This window comes from Ursus maritimus, unplaced genomic scaffold (genome assembly GCF_017311325.1).
Source record: "Ursus maritimus isolate PB19 unplaced genomic scaffold, ASM1731132v1 scaffold_2, whole genome shotgun sequence".
Classification (NCBI taxonomy): domain Eukaryota; kingdom Metazoa; phylum Chordata; class Mammalia; order Carnivora; family Ursidae; genus Ursus; species Ursus maritimus.
In genome coordinates, this window is record NW_024424452.1 from 96,859,382 (window position 1) to 96,886,868 (window position 27,487).

The following is a 27,487-nucleotide window of genomic DNA, read 5'->3' on the forward strand; positions in this document are numbered from 1 at the left end:
AAACCATTACATCTCTCTGCATTCAGAAATGCCCCTTCATTTCTTTGCCAGGTAACTTCTGGCAAGGTAGGGGAAGAAAGTGGCTTCTGGGCAGGCCAGGTGATCTGCAATAGCACTTATGTCGTGAAAGGAGAGATACCCCCTGCCCCCTACATATACCTTCTCTTAAGTTTTCTGGGCAAGGGCATAGGCAGACATTACATCTTTGGACTGAAGTCAACTACAAAGTTCAGCCAGAGCTTGAGAATGGAGAACACCCAGTCTTGCTATTAAAAAGAAGACCTTTCCTGGATGCATAACTCAGCCTTACTGCGCACTTCCCCACACTTAGGAAGAAGAGGCTGCCAGAATTGAGTTCCCTGCTTCTTATCAGCAGGGAGTATCATCGAAGATTGGAAAGTAGTATGATGACACCATTAGCAATGTCAGCTTGACAATGGCACCTCTCGAGCTGCAGATAAGAAAGGAGGGCCCCAAGCAGAAGGGATGATAAGAATGGGGTGGGGAGAAATGAAATGTTTAGTGAGCCTGCTTTGTGCTGGGCACTTATCTTGCATTGTATCTTCTATCATTTACATTCCAAACTCATGCCCCTTGCCTCCACCCCAATGCTGTGTTCCTGCAGATCTCATGGCAATATGGTTTCTATGCTCTGAAGTGCAACTTCATATCCCAGCACCCCTCATTGTTCCTCAATAATTCAAAGACAGACAAAAAATCCAGTTTATTAAGCATTTACTGAGCACTCATCCACTGCCCCACATGGTGTCAAGCATTGTGGAGGATGAAAAAGAAGCGTGGGGCACTGTCCCTGCTGCCTACACAGAACTTACAGTCTGACAAATAAATACAGCATCAGTTAAAACACTGACAGGAATTAAATAGAGTTGTAATAAATATAGAAATCTACTTTGTAGATTATTCACAGCATCCAAGAGAACTTTCCATGACTGTCTTTGGGGCCACTTAAACAATGAAGTCTTTGAGGATAAGCCTGGCCAAGAACGAAATCCATTGTCAAGGGTGAGAACATCACAGGAAGGGATATGGAACATTTGAAATGACATGGAGAACAAGGAGGGTATCCTGGACTCAGCATTCAGAACTGGTAGAATTTCTCCATCCAGGTCAAGAGAATGTCCACTTCTCCAAAGGCTTTGGTCTGGGCTGCTTGTATGTCCAACTAAAGAGAAAGGAGTGTTGAAGATCTACCATATTAGCCACGAGAATAGGTTTCCTTGCCACCTACCACTCCTGGAGCTGGCTGTATCACCTCTGGGATGGCCTCTGATGAGCGTACCCACCCATCACTCGTTGCTTCACAGAGGCAGGGGAGGCAGTGAGGACAGTGAGTAGCAGTGGGTAAGGAGCAAGGGAAAAATATCTGGAGTTCCTGATAGCAAGAACTATAGAATCCCTGTGCGGGGTGGATTTTGCCACCTCCTGAGTCTATTATGCAGATGAAGAAACTGAGGTCCAGTTGGCCCCCTTCCTCTGTATACTCTTCACCATTTATTTTTAGGCTGATGTATCTGTTCCTCAAAAAAGTGATCAAAATCATGTATTTTTTGTAGGGGGTCTGTGGATGAAATTTGGATTTTCTTTGTTGTCTTTACTTGGGAGACAGTAATATATTTTCCCATGCTTTTTTTTTCCTCATAAAATAGACCATTTCAGCATTATGAAAATTACTGCAGATAGGTAATGCATGTTTGGGGTAGGGGGCCCACCCCAGACTCCAACTGCCTAGCTCAAGTATTCATTAAACTTCCACAGGGAAAGTCCTTAATAATGAAATCATCTCGTAGGGAAATAGAAAAGCATTTTAATATGAAAACTGGCACAAAAATGGACTGTGTAGTTTGTGGAGCTTGTGCAAAGTAGATGATAATTGATGCAAATATACCTGTGCTTGTGCAAAATTTGGTGGCTTTGGGGCACGCCTGGTGGAGTCACCTGCAGAGAGTTCTGCATGAGGCGTCTGAGGCACCCTCGTGTGACAGTTCAGGCTAGTCTACTGGTGGATAGGCAAGCTCTTGAACCCTGGCCTTGATTACCTGTTTAAATGCTCTCTGGAACAGCAGAAACCGCCTGCGTGCACTCTCACTGATAGAAAACATCTCATTTTCCTGCTGGATAATAGAAAAAAAATTGTGCCAGGTGTTGGGTAGCAGCAGAGGCAAGCCCCCATCACTTCTTCCTAGTGATGCCGGAGGGGTTCCCCAGGCCAGCTCTGAATCCCACATTCTCAAGGTAGCTGCTGCCAGTGGTGGGGGCTGACTCCTTTCATTTTCACAGCAATCTGGCCACGTAGGGGTGATTATCTACATTTTATAGATAAGAAAAATGAAGCTCAGAGAGGTTGCTTTGCAAAGGGTGATCCCGCTGGTTAGAAGCAGAGCTAAACTTGAATCTGGAACTGCTAGTGTCCAGAGCCTGTGCTCTTTCCCATGACAGCACTGAATCCCTGTCATGGAATAAAAGCCAGAACTGGATAAGGGGAGGGAGGACATCTTCTCAAAATACATCATTTCCTGTGGTCCGCTGGTCATAGCGTTGTTCTACTCACACTGGGTTGTAGTTTTGACACGATGACAAAAAAGTTGTTGGCCAGAGTAGAGAATGACTTCCGGATCCTGGAGTCAGCTGCCTTATCCAGATAGTTTTTGAAAACGGTAGTCAAGTAGAACTTCAGCAGGGCACGGATGAGGTAACAGCTCTCGGCATCCTGGGAAGGATCTGGGTTACTGCAGAGCCAAGCCCTCTGCCCACCCTGGCCCCAGATGAACAACCCACATGCCACGTGAGGCAAGATAAGCACACAGAGAAAGAGATCTTCTAGAAGATGTTGATAAACATTAGCTCTGAAGGAGCCTTCCGGGGCACGCAGAGCGGCACCTTTGGGTTGCGGGAAGAACCACAGACCCAGAGAGCAGAGACACACAGCCAGTCAATGGCAGACACAGACCTAGGTCCCAGGAGTCCTGATTCCCCATCTGTTTAATGTTCTTTCGTCTACACTACATGGCCCCTCTAATAGCTGTGTGGGGGTGTGGGGGTGTGATAGACCCTGGGAAGCACCCGACACTAGGTGGTTCAGAGTTGAGAGTCCAGGGAAAGAACTGGAAAGAGAAAAGAGAAAAGAAAACTAACACCCTGGAACACAGGGGTTGCACTTGAGCCCCCGTTGAGTGCCAGAGTGAAGCTCAGTGCCTTGCAGGGCTCAGGGCTCAGTACATGTGCTTGCTGACTGCCTAGTTGGGTGAGGGGACAACAGTAATGAGTGAGAAAGAAGAATGGGAACCAATGAGACCTAAGCAGATGTTGAATCCTAGAAACTCTGCCTAATGGAGAAAGGTGCTTACGAGCCTCAATCCACGCCACCCTCCATGCCCCCATACACACATACCCACGTAACCCAGACACTGGGGTAATGACCCAGACGTTGACTTCTCTGGCTCACTGCCCAGCGCTGTCCTGTGTCGGCTCAGTCTGGGTAGAAGTGGTCTCTATCAGCCTCCCCTAGACCACCCGTAGAAACCAAGCCACCGGAGAAAGGCATAGTCCTTCCCCAAAATCAGATTACCGAGACGTTCTGCAGAACCTCCTTCCGTAGCAGCCGGACACTCGTGATGTTATCCTTGGCTTGCTTTGGGAACAGAAAGAAAGATGTGTCCAGCTTGAGGGGCAGTATAGAAACCAACCCTGCAAATACATGCTGGCCCCCAAATCTATCCAGTCTGAGATCTCAGAAGCCAGAAGAACCAATGGAGGACCCAGGAAGGGCCGAGCTGAGGTAGCCCCAGGGATGAGGGTACAAGTTTCCAGCCACAGAAATCACTAAGCTTAATGACCAGAGGCAGATGGAATCCAGGAGCTCTGAGAGCCCTGATGGGGGACCTGTTTGGTTCCTTTGGTCAGGAGGAAATAAGCCTATTTGGCTTAAGAACGACTCAGGGCAGGGTTTTGCCTCCATATTCCATGGGGTTTGGCGTGGGGTGGGGGCTCCACCTCCGAGCTGCCTTTTGCCCTTGGAGCTTCCCCTTGCCCTTGGAGCTTCCCCTGCAACCAGCCATATCCTCCAATTCTCAGTTTATCGTCAAAGCATCCATGACCTTTAGAGCTCATTTTCCCACCTCCTCAATGTGAAATGAAAACAAGGAAAGTGATGGGGGAAGGGTTTTGTGCCTGGTTTCAAGGTCAAGATCACACCTAGGTGTCCTGTCCCCAGTCCAGCACTCTCCCCTCCCCCAGGCCACCTCACTAAGCTCCCTCTTTCTGCCCAAATCTGAATCATTGTTTGAGGAGTGCATTTGCCAGTGTGAGTACTGGGTCACCTTCAGGACCCAAGGAAGTTCTCCGTCACATTTCACTAGCAGCCCCCTCCCACCTCAACATTAGCCATCCTTTTTACCATTAGCTAAAGCTTTGGCAGGTGGGAACGGACTAGCAGGAGCCTGGCAAAGCGTTGGTGAAAACTCCAGCGGGTCTCAAAGCAGTTCCCATGACTTCTGGTTGGTGGAGTGTCATGCCCCCGCCCCCCACACATAGATGAAACCCAGATGAATCAGGCCCCCTTCTTTATTCCCCTTAGGCTAATTTATTTTTCTGGAGATTGACCATATCCTTCTGAGCCTCTGTCTCCTCATGTGCAAGAGGAAATGTGTGCTTGTGATGCCTCTGACATCGTAAAGTTACCATATAGGAAAATAATTAGTGAGTTGAAAGGGCTCCCTAATCATAAAATAGTCTCCTGCACTCACGGAACCCCCGCAGCCGGGTCCAGAACAACACTTCACTCACCACAATGTCCTTCATGGCCGAGAAGGCCTCCCACAGTTCCTGGAGAACTACTCCCTCCACTCGGCAGGGTCCGAACTGGAACTCTTGGCCCTGGACCCCTGGCGCCTGGCTCCAGAGAAGCAGGATCAGATTCAGGCAGAGGAGGGCAGTTGTCTGCCGTGAAAAGCCCATCTGCAGCAAAGGAAGGACCAGGAGGATCCTGCTGGAAGAAAGAGAGGCATCCCACTGAGGTAGGTCTTCTGCCCCAGCAGTAGCATACCCAGAATAATGTTCCTTGGCTCTCCCTCAGCCACCTTCGGGGACACACTGATGTGAAACCTGAGACGAGGGGAAGTTCCCAGTTTAGAATATTGCGAACATGTGGCCTTGCTGGTGTGTGCTGGGGTGGGGTGCGGGTCTTTCTGCCCCTCCATCTCATACCCGCTGGTCTCGTGTCTCTCTACCCTTCCCCACCATGCCTACCCACATCCCCCACACCCAACACCTCCTTCCTTGCTCCATGACAGTGCTCTCCAGCCGACAACTGGCCAGTCAGAATTTAACCAAGACGAGTGAAGAAATTGGGAGGGGGGCTGTTAAAGTGCCAAAGAACATGTGTAGAACATTCTCCAAACTCAGGAGGAGAGGGACTTTAACCAGGCGTTTGCTTGTCTGAGCTCTGCCCTGAAGTCACCAGGCACCCACCCTTGGGCAGGTCTTTTCTTCTCCCCCAGGAGAAGACCGTCCCAATTCCTCATCACAAGGGAGCCCAGGGGTCAGTCCTGGCCCACGGGGGGGCCCAGACAGTAGGTTAGGGTCACACACTCACTTTGCCACCTCAACTGCCGACTCACCCCTGACTCGAAGAATTAACTTTTCAGGGAGCTAAACAAGAGGGAAGAATCAGATTTCCAGGTGAATCACCTTTAAAACCTCCCACTGAAGCACCAGCAGGATGACTGAAGAGGCCCCAAGCTGGGGGATGGTAACCCATTATCTGTTTGTCACACCCGTATGCAGAGAGTTTCTTCTCCCTGCTTTCTTTTCCCTTTGCTTTTCTTCTTTCCTTCTTTCCTTCTTTCCTTTCTCCCTCCCTCCTTCCCTCTCTTTCTTACTTCCTTCCACAAACATTTAAGAACCTGTCTTACTCTGGGCCCTGGTCTCACACCTGAAGCCACTCAGTTCCAGCCCTAGCCTGGGCAGGAAGGCGGGAGAAGACCTGTCTCTGGAATGGCTGCCAACACACGGGCCAGAGGGGTGCAGGACGAGCGCCCAATAGTCTCCGTCATGTACGCAGCTCCATGCCTCAGTGTCTCCCTCAGAGCCTTTTCATTCTGTTCCTTTAAATGCCACAGTGTTTGCAGCCTCTCTTGAAGATTCATCTCTGGGCCTCATAATCCTGCCAGCCTTCCTTCCGTCCAGCCCAGATCCTTCTTGGTGTTAAAGCGGAGGACGCAGCTCCTCATCTATCCCCCTGGCTCCCATTCCCATAAGGAAGCGGTCTAGTGCTTCGAAGCAAAGTACTCCTGCATCTCCCATCACTCACCTCGGGTCCTGCAACGGATGCTTGAGGGCTTGCTGTTCAGGGGTGGCTGGCTCCTGTTATGCAGGGGCAAGTTGGACAGACACCCTCACCACTCACTGATCAGGGGTGTAACCGTGGGTGGAAGGTTCTTCTCCCAGCTATGAAAGCCGTTTCAAAGGTAAAGAAGTGCAGGCTGGCAAGGCTTTGTGGAGATCATATATATGGGGGCTGGGGGAGGGGCGGAGGGAGGGGGGAGGTGGAGAAAGGGAAATTGGTCATGCTTTCCTAGAGAATTACTTCACTGCCTACTCACCCTTCACTTAAAGACAATGGGGCAATGGTGAGCTGAGGTGAGCTTAGGCCTTGAGCTGAATTCTGGCTGTGCCACCAGGTCTGTGACTGGGGCAAGTCTCCCGGCTACCCTGAGCCTCAGTTCCTGCATCTATGAAATGAAAACAAACAAACAGAAAACCGCCCCACGTCCCCCAAAGGGCAGGTGCACAGAGCAAATGGGAAAATGACACAGAGTGCTTTATAAACTCTGTACACATGTGAATACATGACTGCTGTGCAGAGTACGCCAGTCTGCTTACTCCATCATTCAATAATTATGCCGTATTAACGATGGGACAGTGACCTGGAGACTCAGGATAGCCCACACGTACTTCTGCGATGGCTCAGGGCCAGGAATTCTTGAGTGTTTCCTCACACGCAGCTGCCGATGGCCCCATCTCAGGCTCAGGAAGAATAAGGCAGTGTGTGCACGTCCAGGCCTGGAAAGCTGAAGGGCCCTGGTGTCTTGGTGGGCTAGCCTTGGCCTGTGCCGCTCGGCCGGTGATCACCCAGAGGATGGAGCATGTCAGGAGCCAAGGTGAAGACACCCACCCAGGTGTCCAGCTAGCAAGGCACTCAGGCTTCGATTGCCCCGTGTGTAAAATGAAGGGTAGACCCAGGCCGTGCTCCCACAGCATGTTGCACAGAACCCATTCCTGAGGGACAAGAGACTTCCTAGTCAGTAGATTCCAAAAGGCTGGCACGTGCCAGCTCCTCTTGGGAACGTGTAATTCTCCTGAGAATAATGAAGACTGAGAAGTCCCATGAGGGCCAAGGGAACATGTGTCTGACTTTGTTTAATGCAGCATTTCCCACGAGTATTTGACCATGTCCCTGGGATACATTGTGGGAAACGCCTGACCCTGAATCAGGGATTGACAAACTACAGGCCAAGAATAAGCTAAGAATGGCTCACCCAGAGACCTAAGAATGGTTTTTACATTTGTTAATGACTTAAAAAAATTAAAAAAATGAAAAGTATATGAAATTCAAATTTCAGTGTCCATGAATAAAGTTTTACTGGGACACAGCCACACCCAATTTGTTTATATATTGTCTATGGCTGCTTTTGTGCTATAATGAAGGAGACCAGGATTTATGGCTGAGACCGTATGGCCCACACAGCCCAAAATACTTACTCTCTGCCCTTTACAGAGAGAGGCTACTGAGCCCTGTTCTGAATTACCTTCCTACACAAACATCTGGGTTCAGGCAAGAGACATGGGAGTAGAATGTGATGTGAGGGGTGGAATCATTTTCTCCAGCTCAGTGTAGAAGGAAGAACAGGGGACCCTGGAAGGAACTGGCCCTTCTTAGTCTCTCCAGCTGGCAGACTCTTCTCAATCTCTCTGGCGCCAGCACTCCTTCCCTTCATCGCACGTTCAATGGTGTTTATTTCCTTAAGCAGACAAAATATTTGCTACAGTCCCCAGCCAGCAGCCTGGTCTGCTGCCACCACCTGTATGAAAACCAAGCTTGAGTCCTTCGCTCCAGGAGGACCTACATATTGCCCTCCAGTCCTTGGCAGGAGACCACACCACACCCTTTCCTCCCCCTTCAGGATCCAGGGCATTACTAAAATCCCTAAGTACTACGGGAAGAAGATGCCCAGAGGCATTCATGAGATAAAAAGAACATAAAAAGAATGTAGCAGCAGTAGACCAGGGAGACAGGAGAGGACTGGACAGACAGACCGCTGAGGCAGGAAGCTGAGAGAAAGTGAGCCCCAGGGCAGCTGCAGTGCTAGACAACTGCCTACTGATAGGCAGGAGGGCAGGAGGGATGAGCTGTTAGCAGGGCAGGCTAGAACAGAGGCATGAGGTCATGGATGTAGCTCAATAGGTTCCAGGATACCCACCTGGGGTCACAAGTAGCTCATTCTGTCTAAGGAAGACATAATATAATAAGGATTTTTCCAGGCAAACATGTGCCTGAGCTTAACATAGCATGATTACCTGGGAAGAGAGGGCAAGGAAAGAACTCAAGGACCTTGGCCCAACATCAACTGACATTGCCGGTGATAAGCACAAGCTTTGTGCACAGGCAGACTCGGGTTCAAAACGTGATTGAGTTGCCCATGAGCCGTCTGCATCTCAGCTTTTTTATCTGTGAAGTCACGTCCCACAGGCTCACAAGGACATGATGACACAGAGCCTGCTACTCAAAATGTGGTCTGTGGACCAGCAGCAACAGCACTATCTGGGAGCTCATTAGAAATGCAGAATCTCAAACCCTTTCCCCAAAACTACTGGACCAGAATGTGCATTTTAAGAAACTCCAAGGTGATTCTTAAGTATATTTAAATTTGAGAGGCACTACATAAAACACATGAAGGATAGCCCAGTGTCTCCATGTGGTGAATGTATAACAAATGAGCACTTCAAGTGAAAGTGGAAGGACTAGAGCAGTGATTCTCAATGGGGCAATTTCCCCAGGGGACATTGACAATGTCTGGAGATATTTTTGGGTGTCCTAACTGGGGAGTGTGGAAGGTGGAGGTGCTACAGACACAGAGTGGAATGGGCCAGAGCTGCTGTTGGACATCCTACAGTGCACAGGACAGCCCCTCACCACAAAGAATGATGTGACCCCAAATGCCAACAGTGCTGAGGCTAAGAAACTCTGGGCTAGAAGAAAGTAGTGGCTGTGAGGGAAAAAGCTGAAATAACATCAAAGATGGATAAGAAGGGAGCCCTTACTGGGGAAGGGGGCAGTGGACAGATAACATGGTCAGGGAAGTGGAAAAAGCAAGATGGCCGCTTGGAAGGCAGAACCCAAAGGCTCCTCGGAGGGAGCAGATGGGCAAGGCCTGGCCCACCCCACTGGCTCACCCCTGGGGAAGGTCCGAGTCTCTGACTTTGAAAGGTTAGAAAAATTGGGGCTGGTCCTTCAGGCTATATCCACATATTTTTACACAAACTCCATCCTAGATGAGACTAAGACCAGAGGTTCTTCTAACCTCTCTCATCCAGAACTTGGGGAATTTCCTTTACAAAAATATTGGGTGGCAGAAAAGCTCCTCTGAGAATAAAATTTGATTTACAAAACCACTTTCTCCCCAAAATATTCTTTATTAGATTTGGGGGGTTACTCTGTTAATCTCATACCACCTGTCATGTATATCTCTCTACAGAGTTTGAGTTTTATGTATGAGAAGTAAATCTACTCCTACCCCACATCTCCTATAAATCTCCCTAAATCTATAGGGAGAGAAAGGGACTGAATCAGGATGGAGAGAGGTCCCATCTGCACTCTCAGGTGAAGCAATAAAGAGCTCACTCTTAGAACTAAATACCCCCTCTTTCTGACCGATGGAAACTCCCTGCAGGAGAGAAGCAATAAGCTAATTAACTAGGATTTCCTGATAGCCAGGGAAGAAAAGAAAGTTACATCATCATTTTTCTTCCCGTGAATTGACTTTAATCTTCACTCTAAAAAGGATGGTTATCTCCCTGTTTGGCTAAGAAATTTATGCAGTAATAGATGTGGGTTACCTGGGCATTTTGTCAGCCTTTTCCCTGTCTTAGCTGGTATCATTCTAGGAGCAGAGATGAAACGTGTGTGTCTACTGGTTGGCGCCCTTAGACTGGCACTCTGCCATCCTACCTTCTCTTGTTATTGGTATAACAAATAATTTATTATTACAGGCATTTCATAAGATGAAAGTAAAAACAAACAAATTCTTTTTACATTTGTACAGCATGCTTAGATATACGGAACACTTCCAAAGAAATGTTCCTATTTGACATATACCACAACCTTTTGAAATAATGGGGACAGATATTATTTCTTTGCAGATTAGAAAGCTGAGAGTCAGAAGAGTCAAACGATTTTCCCTCGGACACATAAATAAAAGAGAGAACCAGAACTGGAGCGCGGGTCTCCTGGGTTTTAGTCTAGTATTCTTTGCCCTGTACCGCCCTTTCCCTGACACTTCTCAGTAGAGCGGACGTGCATTCAGTTACTGAACAAACATTTCCTAAGCACTACTGAGTGCCAGAAGAGGCTATACCAAAAAATGAATCACTATAATAACATTTGTGTAAAAATGTCCAGAAAAGACAAATCTATAGAGACAGAAAATGGAATTGTAGTTCCCTAAGGCTTGGAGTTGGGGTCTGGGTGGGTAGGGGAATAGGTGTGACTGCTAATGAGTTCAAGGTTTCTTTTGGGGCAGTAAGAAAATGTTCTAAAATTAGATTATGGTGATGTACTCTGTGAACATTCTAAAAGCCATGAAATTGTACACTTTAAACAAGTGAACACTATGGTGTGTAAATTATATCTCAATAAAACTGTTAAGAAATAAATTAGGATGCAATCTTCTGGGCTCTAATGCATCAGTAAAGTGGAGATACACTTGCAAACAGATAAATTGTCACACTGTGTCATGGGTGTTCTTAATAGAAGGATAGCGCTCATGGGAACATGGAGGTGAAACAGAATCTCCCCGCATCTTGGGACAGTACTGGAAGCGGTAGAGAGGCTTTGCAGTAGAGGTGATGTTTGATCTGAGGCTTGAAGCCTGAGCAGGAGTTTATCAGCAAAAACAAAGGGAGGGGGCACCTGCCTGAGACCACTGTGACCCTCACAAATTCCATGACCATACAACTACTGTAGGGGACCAAGGAAAAGAAGGATCTGGAAGCCGCTAGGAGAGGGACCACCACTGATTGTTCTTTTGCTTAATGATTCATGGAAACCAATGGGGAACAGCAGTTTAAATACAACTTAAGAGCATGACAAGGGACCTAGGGTGCTGCTGATCCCTCAGAGCTGTAGGCAGGAATGGAGAAGTGGGAGGAAGAGCCATGGTCCTCACTTTCCAAGCCAAGTGGAAATCAATCTGGGAATCAGAACCATACGAGACATCCAGTTCTGAGAACTGCCCGTGCTCCCCAGAAGTCAGGCTCCTGTACCCTCCCAAAACCCGCAATGCACCAGCTTTGAGTCCCAAAGACATGAATATTTTAAATACCTGACAATATACAGGTTGGAGAAAAATGATAGTTATAGTCTCCTGAGTAGATCCAGGATTGTGGTCCTTTTTCCTGTGTCTCTCTGTCTCACATATTCCAGATTGCTTTTCCAATGGAGACTTTCTTTTTTTAAAGGAGGGAGGAAGAAGGGAGGGATGAAGGGAAGGGGGAAAGAAAGGGAGGAAAAAGGAAGGAGAATCTTCTTGTCTCATCCCTCTTTAAAACAGAAACCACACTACTTTGAAAAAAGAAACTTCTAAATGCACAACTCAATTGTATTACTCCTCAGCCACCAAATCATTTTTGGTTTCTGGTGAGAATGCTCTCCCTTCCCCACTCCCACCCATCACTCTTCTTTTCTGTTTCTGTATCCCAGCAGTGCCTAGCACAGAACCTTCTGCTTATTGGGTGTTCAGTAAATGTGGCTGTTCTCTAATGAATTGTTAATTTCAAAATTGGGTAAATGGAATGCACTTAAAGGGGAGATAAAGTAAATTAAACTGATTTTTACCTTTGTGTGATTCTTGATTATTTATGGGTAAAATCTACGTAATGGATTGCTATTTGACCACTAATAATTTATATTTAAATTCTTAAAAAATTATAATATTTTAGGCTTAAAAAGAGGTTACAGAATGACATATGCAGTATGATATGATTTTTATACTAAAAAGAGTGGGCATATATGTTGAAAATGATCAAGAACTATAAATACCAAGATGTTAACAGAATTTCGTTGAGTGGTAAGACAATGGATGTTTTTCTCCTCTATAGCTTTTCTTCATTTTCTAAGTTTATACAAGTTGAATATAAATGCAAATTTATATATTTATATTTGAATATAAATGCAAGTTTGCTCACTCTCAATCTTTCTTAAATAAATAAACACAATCTTTTTAAAAGTTATTTTTAATTTAAGCAAATCATTAGTTTCACCATTGCTCACTGAAATTGTTCAAATTCCCTGACCTGGAAATGCACAGTCTCTGAGACTTGGTCCATTCATTTCCCCAGCTTTATCTCTTCCCCACACCTCTGCACATTGTGCTCCCAGCCCAACTGAGCTGCTCATCTCCACCTCCTGCCTCTGTGCCTCTGTTCACAATCTGGGATGTCCTTACTACCTGCCAAACACTAACCACCTGTTGCCTCGACATAGAAAGATGGTCGTGATATATTGTTCACTGTCAAAAGCAGATTGCATATATATGCATATACATGCATGCGCGCGCGCACACACACACACACACACCCTATTAAGGTTACTTATTTTGAAGAAGTAAGAGTACAGGCTGAGTAGAATTTCATTTTTGTCTTTAAATGATTTTGTATAATTGGCATAACAACAAACACCTACTACTTTTTCATTAAAAATGTACCTGCTCTTCAAGTTCTTTTCCTTGAAACCATTTCCAAAAGCTGCAAAGAATTTCTATCACCCCTAAGCACTGTAACAATTTGAACCTTTTTTTGCAGTACTGAATCCCCTCCCCTTCCCTCTCATTCCCTTCCCTTCCCTCCCCTCCCCTCCCCCTCCCTCTCCTGGACTAAGATCTTGGGAGGGCAAAGGGATAGATATTGTATCCTTCTCTTTTCCTTACACTGTTCAGCACAGAAGATTAGGCTATTGAATAAATAGTGAGTTAGATACTCAATATGAAAGTATTCAGAATGATTTGAGATCTGTGTTTTGTTGGGTTAATCTCAGCACGTGAATTAAGATTTTAAATCTCCCAATGTACTCTAGGTCGGACACGCACTTTCATGTATGGCAGACACTGCCGTTACTCCTCACATTCACGGCTTCCTTCTTCCCACAACATGGGAAAATCACACTTCCCTTCCCCGTTGAAGTTAAATGGGCCATGTGGCTATTTTGAAGTGGAAGAAACATGTCATTTTGGGTGGAAGAATTAGTAGCCAGTGCATCCTTTTCCATGCTCTCTTATGTCCCACTTGTGTTGAGATAGCAGCGTTACAGGAGAGAAGCATGTCCTTCAGCCTGGGCCCTTGAGTATCCGTGATGGGCAGAGACTCTTGTTAACATGTCTTGGCTGTGTGAAATAAATGAGAAATCACTTCAGTTGTACTAAGCCACTGAGAGAGATGAAGGTCTTGTTTACTACTGCAGCATAACTTATCCTAACCTGGCTAATGTTAGACGGGGTAAGAATGTAAATGTCTTTAAAGATCCTTTCAACCCTCAGGAAATGAATTTAGACCTTGATTTAGGAAGAACTGTTAGTCTAGATGCTATTTAGACAACTCATTATAAGTCAGAGATTCTCAAAAATCCTCTTTGATGGAAAGCACTGCTTTCTCCTGAAGCACAATGCAAGCAACGCACTCAGCAGGTTCTGGCCTGATGCTCACCGCTTTGGGATCCAACTGGCTGCTCAGTCATTTAGGAGTCACACAATGGGACAATAGGCCCAGAATGCAAGATGGATGGAGTCCGAAAGCCTGCCTGCAATCAAGAGCCTTGTGATCCTGGCAGGAGTGATGGAGAGGACCCTTCTACTGGTAGGCGCCAGTAAAAAGCTTTGGACAAGCCAACAACAACAAGAACACACACACACACACACACACACACACACACACACACACACACACATACTTCTCCCACATATTTCCTTATTACATGGATTTTAAAACTGGCAAAGAAAGGCAGGTCTGAGCTTGCCCCAGAATATAACAAACTAGAGACTGTGTCCCTGAAAAGCCTTGCACATGATGATTGAAATGCAAAATAACTTGGGTTCTTAAACCAAAAATTTTGTGTATGTGGTTCCTTATCTCCAGCCTTTTCCCACAGATAAATTATCAAATCCAGGGAATCATCAAAAGTCGAAGGACTGACGAAGAGTAGTCGCTACTTCCAGCAACAGTGGGTGGGGTTCATTGTCCATTCTGCCTTCAACTTCCGAAAAATATCCTTTTAGAAAATGTATTACTCATGGAAATGAAGAGAGGGTATTTCCCTCTGTGAAGTATTTCCTGCCTTGAAAAGTCACCATGCTTTTTCCCAGGCCAGACAGATGGCCCTCCAAGAATGAAGATGTAATGGATCTAATTGCTTAATCCTGGTTGAGTGAATTCTTCTTTCCCACAATAAAATAATAATAAAAATAATGTGTAATAGCATAACCTGAATGTTCATGTTTCATTAACCTGTGATTAAAAATTAGAAATTAAATATCTCAAAGTGCTATAGTCCCGTATAGTCATGTAAACATAGCAGATTCTTACAAAGTCCCACTCTCCAGGGTGTTTTGAGAATCTCAAAGGAGTGTCTCTCATAGGCACATCCATGCACAAGTCTGTACCATCAGGGCTGGCCGAGCCAGCTATTGTAAGCTCCAGCTGCTGCCCCAGGGATTGTGAGAATGAGATTCTCCTCACCAGGCTTTCAGTGCCAATTTGCTCCAGCCAAAAAAATGTCGCAAGGTCTCATTCACCCCTAATAAGATGTTGGGCCCGAAGTATTACAGAGTTCAGTGAAACAGCTTTCCCAATTTATATTGCAAGCCCTTTTTGGCCACATACCAGGACACCTACCAGGATGATTGGTTTGGGTACGAATTCTGGTAGCATGGGACTAGAATTCATCATTTCTTTGGCGAGGCGGGGGTTGGGGGTAGGTCTCAGCTGTAGACCAATAAGCCAGCCTGTTGTGTTGTACCTTATAAAGTACTTCCACAATTTGACATTCCTGAAAACTCAGAGCAGATGTCGTCTCCATTTTATGGATTAGAAAGTCAAGGCAAAGAGAAGTTTCATGATTTGCCCAAGCTCATAGGGCTAGCAAATGGAGCTACCTAGACTTGACTCTGGGATTCTGACTCCAAGCCTGAGTGTATGAAAGGCAGTAAACACAGTGCACCGGAAAACATGCAGCCATGGAGTCACACTTTGTGTTTGGGTTCCTGGCTCTGCAATTTACTAGCTGTGTGACCTTGGATAAGTCTCTTAATTCCTCTGTTCTTCAGTTTCCTCCTCTTTGAAGTGAGAATAACAATGCACCTCATAGGTATTTGTGAAGGTTAAACGAGAAAGTACATGCAAAATACGTGGAAGAGAGAGTCTGACACGTTAGTAAGCACAGGAAGGAGTTAGCTGCTATTAAAATATTATTAATATTATTTTTATATATTACCATGACACACTTAATGCTTTTTATTAATAAAAAGAGCTTGAGATGGCTACAAATAACTTCTTACCCTTTATCTATATGCTCTTCCATTTAGGAAGAATAAAAATAGTGCTTATAATAGTACCTCATAGAGAAACAGTAGAATAGACTATGGCTAATCGCAGCTTCTATCATCCGCTTAGGGTGTCTGCAAAGTTGCTTTAAAATGATAATAGTTCAGCCCCAAGAGAAGTCATATGAGAATATTATATGAAAACCTCAAGATCAGAATTTGTGGAGTGGGCTCTTTTTTGATTAACATTTATAATGAAAGCATACGAGAACAAAGTCATTTCCTAATAAGCCAGATCATCTTGTCCTGAAATCATTATGCCTTAAATAACTATTTGTAATTTCTGCTAAAGTTTGTTGGTCTGAAAACGTTGTTATCTCATGTTTGTTTTTAAAACAATAGCTTTACTGAGATATAATTCCCATACTACAAAGTTCGCCCTTTAAAAGTGGTTTTGGGTATATTCCCAGAGTTGTGCAACCAGCACTGTTAATCTAATTCCAGAACATTTTCATCACCTTTTCAAAAAGCAAACTCCTTCCCATTCTCAGGCACTCCCTATTCCCCCTGCCTTTAGCCCCTGGAAACCACTGGTTTATTTTCTGCCTCTATGCATTTGCCTATTCTGAACATTTCCAGATATTGTATATGAAAAATTATAAAGATAATTTCAAGCTTAGAATATCATTTTCCTCTGAGGTGGATATATATTTGCTTCTGAAAGGAGAGTAGGGGGTTCGTTATCTCAGATTACTTTAATTACTCAGATGACTTTAATAGATTGAGATGATTCAAAGCTGATTTTTCTGTCCCTGTTAGGGCCAGTCTATGGAGTACCATGACTCCTGCGGCAGCTCTTTGAGGTCTCAACCCTAAGCTTGCAGGGAGTTAGTAGGGCCCCTCTTCAGCAGGCTCTGAGTGCCTATTTTTGTTGCCCCAATCCTATAAATTTGTGTTAAATTCTACACATCTTCTCAGTCTCCCAACCTTTCCTTAACTTTTCTCAATTTAGATGACTTCCCTGAGGGAAAAGCCATCCCCAGTACCAACCCCAGCACTGACTGGATTTCCATCTTCCACATCTTGGCGCTGTAATTCTGCCTGTCTTGTTACCTCTCCAATACCTCCAGGTTTTGTTTCCGTATTTCCTGATTTTTCCAAATTTTCTTGAATTTTTCTCAGTGAGAAGTTTCATTTAGAAGCCAACAGCTATTTCCTCCTTCATACAGAACAGATGAAGAGGGAAATACTTCCACATATCCACCAGCTCCCACCAGCTTCAGAAAAATCTCTGTGCTCTACCATTGGGAGGAGAGACACCCCCCCTGTGCGGAGTCTGTGAGGGTTCAATGAGATAACCTAGAGCAAGTGCTTAGTGAGTTTGTAATAATTGTTTCCCAATTTGTTCCAGCCTGTATAAAGCACAAAGCCAAATTTTGATCCTTCTAGCAATTTATGATTCAGAATCTTATGATACATCCTTTGTGGAAAAATCTTAGCTCAACTTCATTGTATTGTCTGCATTCCAGGTGTTTCATCCATTTTCCTTAAATCTTGGATTGCGTGTATCTTTATAAGCCACTCTAAATCACTTCAGTAGGCGGTGGGACATAGATAAGTAAATAAAATGAGTTAAATAAAGGTATTTTAAACTGCTATATGCTATACATGCAGAAGGAGATATTGCTATTAGCACAAGACTGAGCCAGTTGCCTGAGGTAGCAGGACTTTGAGGTCCTTTGTCTTCTCATGCCACTTGCTGATATCCTTGCTCATCCTTCAAGGCCTAATCTAAGGATTTTTCCTTTGGAAAGCTTTCTCTGGTCTCACCTCCACACAAGTTTCTTTCTTTAATCATATTGGGCCATCTATTGCTGGACAGTGACTTGCTCTACCAACCTCACTCTCTTTATATGCCTATAACCTCCATAATGCCTAGAAAGAGAAACTGCCTTAAATTGAATTATTTTGTAACAGCTTTACTGATATATTATTGTCATGCAATAAGCTGCACATATTTAAAATGTGCAATTTCATAAGTTTTGGCATATGTATACATCTGTAAAACCATCACTGCCGTCAAGATAATAAACACATCCACCATATTAACCATTCATTTATTGGTGGACATTTAGGTTGTTTCAAAATTTTATTTAAAAGAATGCTGCTCCAAGCATTCCTGTATAAGTCTTTATATGGGCATATGGCTTCTTTTCTCTGGATAAATATATAGGAATGGAAGGGCTAGGTCATTCAGCAGATGTTTACTTACCTTTTTACAAAGTGCTAAACTGTTTTCAAAGTGGTTTTATCATTTTACATCCCCAGTAGCAGTATATGAGAGTTTCAGTTCCCCCACATCCTCCCCAACACCTGGTATGGCCAATCTTTATACTTCTAGCCATTCTAGTTTGTATGATGTGGTATCTCATCGTGGTTTTAATTTGCATTTACTTAATGACAAATGATGTTGAGCATCTTTTCATGTGCTTTTTGTTTCGTTCATTTTCTTTGGCGTCTGCTCAAATCTTTCGCACATTTTTTTTTTTATAGAGTCTATGCTTGGATCTATGGTCCATTTTGAGTTAACTTTTATATATGGAATAAGGTATGGGGTCCAAGTTCATTTTTTTCCATACAATATCCAATTACTTTGACACCATTTCCTGAAAAGTCTATTCTACCTCCACTGAACTGCCTCTATAACTTTGTTAAAAATCAATTGCCCATGAATGTGTGGGTCTTTTTCTAGACTTTCTCTTCTGTTCCATTGATCGAGTTTTACACCAATACCACACTGTCGTAATTGCCATAGCTTTATATAAGTCTTGAGATTAGATAATATTAATTCTCCAACTTCGTTTTCTTTCAGAAGGCTATTTTTGGTCTGTAGTATTTTAGTGGGAATTTTAAAGCGAATTTATTTCTACCTTTAAAAAAGGCTGCTGAAAATTTTATAGTGCTTGCATTGAATTTATAGATCAATTTGGGGAGAATTGACATTTTAATAATATTGAGATTTCCAATCCTTGAATATGATATGTCTTCCCATTATTTAGATCATCTTTTATTTCTCCCAGCAATGGTTTGTAGTTTTTAATGCAGAAATCTTTTTTTAATTTAATTTAATTTTTTTATTTTTTTATTTTTATTTTTTTTTAAAGATTTTATTTATTTATTTGACAGAGAGACAGCCAGCGAGAGAGGGAACACAAGCAGGGGGAGTGGGAAAGGAAAAAGCAGGCTCCCAGCAGAGGAGCCTGATGCGGGGCTCGATCCCAGAACGCTGAGATCATGCCCTGAGCCGAAAGGCAGACGCTTAACGACTGAGCCACCCAGGTGCCCCAGAAATCTTTTTTTAAAAGATATATCTATTTGAAAGAGAAAGAGAGCAAATGCAAGTGGGGGAAGGGGCAGAGAGAGAGACTCTTCAAGCAGATTCCCCACTGCTGAGTGCAGAGCCTGATGCAGGTCTCCATCTAATGACCCTGAGATCATGACCTGAGTCAAAACTAAGAATCAGACCCTTAACAAACTGAGCCACCCAGGTGGGTGCCCCAGTGAAGAAATCTTTTACATCTGTAGCCTGATTTATCCCCAAGCATTTCAAAATTTTTTATGTTGTTGTCAATAGTGTGTGTGTATCATATATACACATATTATTTACATATATTATTTAATTATATTATTATTTGCATTATAATAATATATTATTTTTTCAACTTCCAATTGTGTGTTATTGGTATATGAAAATATAATTGATCTTTGTATATTGAATCTTATATTCTGCTACCAAATGAAACTTTCTTCTTAGTTTTAGGAGCTTTTTGCAGATTCCATCAGATATTTCTACCCAGACAAGCATGTCCTCTATGTATAAAGACAGTTTTACTTCATTTCTACTATGGATGACTTATTTCTTCTTGAACTGAGTTGAGGTTTAGTAATGTTGGAAGTCCAGGGACCTGAGTTTTAATGCCAACTCTGCCATAACTCACTGTGTAACCTTTGGCAATTTGCTTCCCCTCTCTGAACCCCATGTCGCCCTGTAAACTGATCCATGTTCTCTCGACTTCTAACATTCAGTGAGACAAAGAATGCTTTCTGAAAGGTATTAGCACTCTAGTTGTAATCCACAGCTTCCTGCCTCCAGGCCTCTGGGTCCTACCTTCTTCCCGTTAAGCAGTTGACTCATCCTGCTCATGACACTTGAGTTGAACTGGAGGGTGTCACCTCTTCTCCTCCCAGCCTTCCAGTGAAATAGGGGAGTAACTGTATTCAGTCGTCCTCTTGCTGTTTGCTCTGCTGCCTCCTATTGGCAAAGCCCAGTCTGCAGGGTGAGTTATCTGCGTTCTGGCAAAAGGCACAGCGTTTAACTCAGGGAAAAGTCAGGTGAGAGCCACATACATAGAAAAAGGATTTTCATTTGGTATTTTTAAAAATTTTGTAGTTACATACATGCCATCCTTTTGCTTTTGAATTTAGTCCTTATCAATAATGTAATGTTATATTAAGATAGGACAGGCTAAAAAGCCAAAAAGACACAGTCCTATCCTTTAGGAACTTGAGTCCAGCAGAAGAATGGTCCATTGTCTATTTTTTTGAGTGAGCGATAAGCAGACAAAGCTACACTGGACTATGTTGGAGAAGGTCTGGATCATTAAAAATAAGGAATTTAGGGGTGCCTGGGTGGCACAGCGATTAAGCGTCTGCCTTCGGCTCAGGGCGTGATCCCGGCGTTATGGGATCGAGCCCCACATCAGGCTCCTCCGCTAGAAGCCTGCTTCTTCCTCTCCCACTCCCCCTGCTTGTGTTCCCTCTCTCGCTGGCTGTCTCTATCTCTGTCAAATAAATAAATAAAATCTTTAAAAAAAATAAGGAATTTAGGCAACCTCAAGCTATGGTGGGAATGAGAGATAGAGTGAATGTTTTTATTCTTTTGAGTTACCCTGCATCTGGATCTCATTTCTAGGCTTCGGAGCTCTCTCTCGTTCTGAGAAGGAGCCCACCTCCCATCAGAGGGAAGGCTTGTCCAGGCTTCTTGGCATCCAGGGCACCCTGTAGGCCTGCCCAATCAGATGTGCTCACCCCAAATTCTGAATCCAGACCTGGTGATACATGCAAACTCCTTACCTCTGATCCTCTGCGTTAGTTACAGCACATCTCATTTCTAGAATTCAGAATCACCTGTTTCAACTCTTTCATTTTACAAATGCAGTGTGGAATAAATTAAGACCAACAAAATGAGAACAGGCAAAGGCTATTTATTCGGAGCTTGTTATAGCAAAGAAGTCAGCTACTATCACTTGTGTTTTAACACAGACTTAAAGGCCTGCAGGAGTGGGAAAGCTTTACAGTAGGAAACAAGGAAGACTTTGGGTATGCCTTGATTGGCATGGGGAAGCTATCAGTGTGCTAACTAGAAGCAGGGCATCCTATGGGATTGGTTAGGAGTGCATATTTTGCTTCCCTGGTTCATGCTAAGTTGGGAATGGGAACAAAATACAGGGAATCTGTCAGTTACCAATCAAATCCTGACCATCAAGGAACCAATTGCTACAGGGGTTATGGTTTTGCTTCCTGGGCTGGTTGCTAGATAGTGGTCTGACTTCATACAAATCCAACTTAAAGATAGTAGACTGGCTTCCTGGGCTGGGCAGTGTAGGCAATGGGTTGGTTTCCCAAGCTGCAGATTGTAGATCAGAATTCTATTTTTACATATGGTCTAACCACTGTCCATTTGTATATTCAATCTCTCAGCAGAAACTGAGACCTGGAGAGGTAGAATAACTAGAACTGATAGGTCAACATGAGGTTCGGCACATTTACTTTGTGACCTCCAAAGGAACTTACATTCTGCTTGTTGAGGAGACGAGGTGTAGACCATGGAAAAACGAAGGTCAACAGAGATGTCATAGAGAGTAAGTTAGAGTTAGCACTACAGCTTGGTAGGAAGGCTCATCACCTTCCTCTCAAGGCAGAACCGCTACTATAGCCAGAGCTTCTGTTGATCAAGTGCTCTCTATAGACTGGACATTCTGTCCAGCTGGCGAGGTAAAGTGGTCAGATGCATGGTTCTCCAGTCTTCCTACTATATTCGTATTTTACCTCCACCACTGTAAGCTATGTGAACTTAAACAAGATATTTTACCTTTCTGGTCTTCAGCTTCATCATATGTAAAATGGGAATAATCAGAGCTATCTCATCATGCTTTTATACAAATAAATGAATGGGCACTTACAACACACTTAGAACAGTACCTAATTTATAGTAAGTGCTTGTTCAAGTTAACTGTGACAATCTCATTTCGTGTTCACATCAACTCAGTGTGGTAAGTAGTATAACCTGAACTTTGCAGATGAAGAAACTAAGGATACTTATGTCGCTTGCCCAAGATAGTGATTATCAAAGTCAGGATTTTTATTCATGTTCTTATGAAGTCATCACACATTTTTCCTTCCTACTGTACCTCTGAACCCAAATGCCATTGTTGGAGAAAAGTGGACATTAGAGTGGGAAGCATACAAGGCTGTGGTATCAAGGTGACCACATTCAAGTCTTGGTTCTGCCTCGTGCACAAATTACTTACCATCTCTGAGCACTTTGTCCTTTGCAAACTGGTTAACACTACTATCTACCTCACAAGGTTGTCTTAAGGATTGAATATGATGTATGTGAAGTTCCCAATGAAGTGCCTGACCCATGATGAGTACTTAATAAACGACAATAATCATTTTAATTGTTGGAGTTGGAAGTAGCAATCATAAATCATTCTTTAGAGTCTATCCCTCATTGGCCCCACCTTTATGAAGTTTTCTCTTTGCCCATAACCTGATCGTGTCTTCACTGCTGAATTCCTTGTAGTTAGTACTACGATAGGTCAAGCAATGACTTGGAGGATGAGATGGGTCCTGCTGGGGAGAGGAATAGATAGGCAAAGAGGTAAGGTAAGGTAAAGTCATTGCTAACATGGTAATGTATAGTCCTAAAAGACCCAGGCTTCCAATGGACCAGACTTCCAGAAGAGTCAGAAATGTTTCCTGGGAAACAAATGGAGGAATTTCATACTTAGCTGTGGGGTCAATCTGTGACGCACCCATCTGGAAGACTCACACCCTTGGCAGGTAAAACCAGGCTCCTCCTTGCTATCCAATGTCTCTTGGAGGTGGTTGTTCCAATTTTAACACTGAGTTCAGTGAAGTTAGCTCCTCAACTACTCCTTGAGCATTGAAGCTAAGTTGTTTGTCAGATTGGTCATAGAAAACCAGGATACATGCAACTGGAAAATATGATAGAAGATAAGTGAGATGGAGTAAAAATCTGATAGCAAATAGGTGATAATTATGTGGAATATGAAAGCAGAAGATGTCTTGTTTTCAAAGGAACATAAGAAACCATGTCTTCTATCACCCCAAAAGGTAGATATTATCATCCTGTTTTCCAGAGGGAGAAACTGATTTCCAAGAAGGTTAAGTTTTACAACCCAAATCACTCAGGTAATGAGGGTTAAGTTATGTTTTGGATCCAAGAAAAAAGGTCTGGGAAAAATACACCTAAATGTTTAAGAATGGATAAGAGGTGATCTAAATGTTCTTCCTTATTTTTTTCTGTATTTTCCAAATTTTCTCTCTTGGGTAGTTGTTACTTGTATAATGAGAAGAGAAATTAATAAAGTTATTTAAACTCCATCAAGGCCCAAGCTGAGGGCTGAGAGCAGAAACCAGAGGCAATGAGGGGAGCTGGCTTGGGAACCAGGGATCAGCATTAGTCTGCTGTTCATGAAATTGGGAAAACTAAACTGTTACTCAAGGAGTGCAGTTCAGAGTGAGGTGGAGAGGAAGGAGGCAAACAGCCAGTGCCAGAAGAACCCAGCAAAGCTCAACATGAAAGGAGGTGGAAGAGAGAACACTGACTTAGTAGTTGGTCACAAAGACAAAGACTTGATCCAGAAACAACCTAGAGCCTGGGGCTGGCCAGAATACAAAGTAGAAGAGCCTCAAGAGAGTGTTCATGCACCAACCTGGGCAAGGCCCAGTAACTACACTTCGCATCTGTGTGTTCTTAACCCTTACAATAGAGCCTTCTGCACATTGTGATTTGTGTTGCAATCAAGACCCCGATTGCAAAAGTAAGAGAACTTAGAGTGAGAAAGAAAACCAGATGCAGAGAGGACAGTGCTCAAAGCCAACAAGGTAAAAACAGGGATGATTGAAGCCCTTCACTCCGTCACAGCCCCTTTGTGTAGAGGGCAGAGTTGTGAGATCAGAGATGTGAGTCAATTAAGATATAGAGCTGGGAATGCATTCAGTAGGAGAAAGAAGGCCCAAGTTCCCATTGACATCTTCTTCCCCAAAGGAACAAGAAGTCCCTTGGTAATAAGAGATTCAAGGTCTCCCCACCATTGTTTTTGATCCTGAAGCATTTTCAAACTCCACAAAGACATTATGCAAAGAAAACTTTATTTGTAGAAATACATTTTGACGATACAGGATTCCATAACCAGGATGGGGTTGGGGAGTTGAGTGGGGGTGGTCAGTAATTGTAAGATAAGTCTGCAATTTCACATCAGAACTTCTTCCAGAACCCACACTTAGTAGCCATTAGTTCACTTCTAAATATATCATAGAGTCTTGGCAGTCAGTAAACATGTCCTTAATTTAATAAAATGAGTAACACCCCTAGCCACCCCTCTAGAATTTAGATGGTTTGTTTACTGTACAAAAACCTGCATGAAAAACTGTAGTCAGGTTATAAATAGAATCCGTGGATTTTTTAATAAGTTTTATCTTTACAAACAAAAATAAATAACTTAAATAGCAAAAATAAATAAGTATATTAACTAATAAATACACCCAACAGTAGAAAAGGTATTATCAAAATCTTATAAAACCATGGGCTAGATTAAGAGTGGGAACATAGGGAGACAACCACAGTAAAGAGGCAAATAATAAATAAATAAATAATATACATGGTGACGAGCACTAAATTATATAGCAACAAGATGGTGGTTTGGGGTCATGCCTCCGCCAGTACCAAGGACTGGGACTCTTGGCCAGCACTACTGCCAGTAAGGTCCTCACTCTCTTCCTATTTCATCTCCTCCATCCATTGCAGGAGGATGTCCAGCTCTCCCAGAGCCTTCACCACTGCTGCCTGCGGCGTAAGCTGAAAGACACACACTTCTGTGGTGAGAACCTCATAAAGAGACAATATGTGCTTCTGGGTTAATTCTCTCCTTTCATTGGTAGGTCTACAGGGGATTGTAAGCACAGTATTCTTTTCAAAATGGAGAGCTTACAAGAAGTTATGGAATCTCGAGATCTCACAAGAGGAAGGAAAATCAGGAGTCCATTACAGAGGGAAACTGAAACTTAGGGGGTGGTAGAATTCAGACTACAACCCAAGCCTCTTGAATCACAGAGATCAAAATAATTAGGCTGTTTATTTTTTTTAAAGAAGGATTGTGTGTGTGTGTGTGTGTGTGTGTGTGTGTAAGGGTTGCCTACTGTGCAACTTCAACTGAACAAATATTTATTGTGTTAAGCATTGGGTTGCCTAGGGATTCAGAGATGAATGGCACAATCCCTACTGACAGGGGATTCAGTCGAGTGAGGGAGACAGAAGCAGGCAACTAAAATGTAGTGTGGTAGATGGAGGGTGGAGCTCCCACAGGATGACAGGAGAGGCACCTAACTTTGAGAGATGTAGTCAGTACCTTCCTGGAGATGAGGCCTAGGATGAGTCTTAAAGGATGAGTAGGAATTAGTCAGTGAGGAATAGACTCCAGGCCTTCCTGGCAGATGTGCAAAGGTACCAAGATGAGAAACAACATGGCATGGACATGTGGGGGATTGTGACTGAATGTTTTTGAGGGTATGTATAAGTGTGTGAATGTTGGAAAACTATTGCCTCTTATTTGTACAGCTGGAAGATCAGATATCTCTGGAATGACTTGATGGAATTAGGGCCATTCCCTCTAGAACCCCAGAGCATCTTCCGGAGACAGCACCTTTCTAGAGCCTGGATAGGTGTCCCCCGGGTTAAAGCAGAGGGATGGTCCACATGACCTCAAAGGGTGACTGAGGGCTACAGGATTTCTACCAGTATGAATATCCATCCCACCCATCTGTGATCTCAGTTCTGGAAAACACACCCATCCCAACCAAGGCCAAAATTGCATATACCTCTTCGAAGTGACTCAGAATCTGGCTGTATTTCTCCATTGCTTCCTCTCCACAAGGGCATGTCATATGCGCATGCTGAAAAGAATGCCACAGAATAATAGATTTTATTAAAGATTCTGATTTTATGCCCTTGTCACTGCCATGAAGGGGAATTCTACTCTTTCACCTGCATTCTTGCACATACTCCATTCCTATAGCAAAGTCTTTTCAGACCTCATCATTGGGGATCAGAAAACTAACCATCAGCTAGAAGACAAGGCCAGCTTTGTAGGCTCAAATATGAAGCTCTTTGTTGGATCCCCAGGTCCTATTCAGACCATATCTTGATATTGAATCCAATGGCTTGGTGAGCGGCTGCCTGGACACAGGATATACTAACATATCATAGGATCTTTCACTTACAGAAAAAGTGTGATTTCATGGATAATAGATAATTACCCTGAATATCAAAGAGCATTTTGTAGTTATTTAGACTTTTTGCATGGAGCATACACCCAAAAGTCAGTAAAACTGAGTTCTTATTACCTAGTCACATGGCACAACACAGATTATGAGAACTTTTGGACTCAACTTTTCTATCCATTAAATGGGAGTAAGAAAGAGCTTGGTTGCTAAGTCACTGAGGTTACGTGCACCGAATGGATCCTTTTACCCAAGACCTTTACTCACACAGAGCCGGAGGTCCTTCTTGATGGTAAGAAAAGAGTTGGCAAGACTGCTGGTCTTCTGGAGGATATGGTGGTCAGGAGTCTGATAGTTTTTGAATACCCTGTCCAGGTAGAGTCTCAGTACATGGCGGAGGAGGCAGCACTGATCTGCAGGCTACAAAGAAGACTAGTATGTTGGTGAGGGGAGAGCATCCAGGGACAAGACCCAGGGTGATGGAGATGCCTCCAATTCATCTTTCCTCCCAGAAATTTATGGACCAAGCACATACCTTTGTGTCTTGCAAAGACTCAGTCTTCCTCAAGATTCTGATATCAATGATTTCATCTTTGGCTTGCTAAATGGAAGAAGGCAAGGCATGAAAGGACAGGTCAGTGACTACTGCCAGGTCTTACACATCAAGACCTCTCATCCTTTCCCTGCCACACAGCCCAGCAGACAGTGTCCCTTTCTAAAACACTCTTAAATTATGAACTACAGCTGTTTCTTAGGAACACATCCTCCTGGTAAGGAGTCCCCAGCCTATCTCTTTTTGTGATCGCAATGCTGGGCTGCCAGAGGACAGAGAACGACAAGCAGAGAAGAAGAGATACAGCCACTGGAGCAGGGAGGGATTGCGTCCCTCACTTACCACACTGTCTCGTATCTCAGAAAATCCATTTCGCATTTCCTGAAGGTTTGTGGTGATCACGCAGCTTCCCAAACGGAGTGTCTTCAGTCCAGCAGAAGGTGTCCAGAAGAGATAAAATGCAGCAGAGAAAAGGCAGATGGGAAGACCAGAGGCTTTCATCTTGCGCCAGAATCTGAAGACC

At 43.7% G+C, this 27,487-nt stretch overlaps 2 protein-coding genes and 1 long non-coding RNA gene across 4 annotated transcripts; 1 reads left to right on the forward strand and 2 right to left on the reverse strand.

The window, feature by feature from the left end:
• Positions 1 to 17: 17 nt before the first annotated feature.
• On the reverse strand, positions 18 to 4,974 carry IL24 (interleukin 24). The gene is made up of 5 exons (XM_008685077.2): positions 4,804 to 4,974; positions 3,587 to 3,649; positions 2,570 to 2,728; positions 2,058 to 2,132; positions 18 to 1,183 (listed from the first exon to the last, which is right to left on the reverse strand). Exons 1-5 carry the CDS (start codon positions 4,972 to 4,974, stop codon positions 1,100 to 1,102), a joined length of 552 nt encoding a protein of 183 aa, XP_008683299.1. The 3' UTR covers positions 18 to 1,099.
• LOC121104039 lies at positions 4,898 to 12,123 on the forward strand. The gene is made up of 2 exons (XR_005836411.1): positions 4,898 to 5,033; positions 5,664 to 12,123. It is a non-coding gene; the product is annotated as an uncharacterized LOC121104039 (long non-coding RNA).
• A 12,789-nt stretch (positions 12,124 to 24,912) lies between these two features.
• Positions 24,913 to 27,465, reverse strand: IL20 (interleukin 20). 2 transcript variants are annotated; one of them, XM_008685167.2, is made up of 5 exons: positions 27,307 to 27,465; positions 26,947 to 27,012; positions 26,679 to 26,831; positions 26,010 to 26,084; positions 24,913 to 24,990 (listed from the first exon to the last, which is right to left on the reverse strand). In XM_008685167.2, the coding sequence occupies exons 1-5, from the start codon at positions 27,463 to 27,465 to the stop codon at positions 24,913 to 24,915; spliced, it is 531 nt and encodes a 176-aa protein (XP_008683389.2). The 2 variants fall into 2 exon arrangements, with proteins under 2 accessions (XP_008683389.2, XP_040490533.1); XM_040634599.1 differs by lacking the exon at positions 26,010 to 26,084.
• Between the last annotated feature and the right edge of the window lie 22 nt (positions 27,466 to 27,487).

Excerpts from the sequence above, each read along its gene's own strand:
- IL24 (XM_008685077.2), bottom strand. The coding sequence starts at position 4,974 with ATGGGCTTTTCACGGCAGACAACTGCCCTCCTCTGCCTGAATCTGATC. Across the intron at positions 2,729-3,586 it reads AGGTTCTGCAGAACGTCTCG|GATGCCGAGAGCTGTTACCT; the intron begins GTAATCTGATTT and ends GATCCTTCCCAG. Across the intron at positions 2,133-2,569 it reads TGTCAAAACTACAACCCAGT|CAGGAAAATGAGATGTTTTC; the intron begins GTGAGTAGAACA and ends TCTATTATCCAG.
- IL20 (XM_008685167.2), bottom strand. The coding sequence starts at position 27,465 with ATGAAAGCCTCTGGTCTTCCCATCTGCCTTTTCTCTGCTGCATTTTAT. Across the intron at positions 26,832-26,946 it reads AGTCTTTGCAAGACACAAAG|CCTGCAGATCAGTGCTGCCT; the intron begins GTATGTGCTTGG and ends TCTTCTTTGTAG. Across the intron at positions 24,991-26,009 it reads TTCTGAGTCACTTCGAAGAG|CTTACGCCGCAGGCAGCAGT; the intron begins GTATATGCAATT and ends TGTGTCTTTCAG.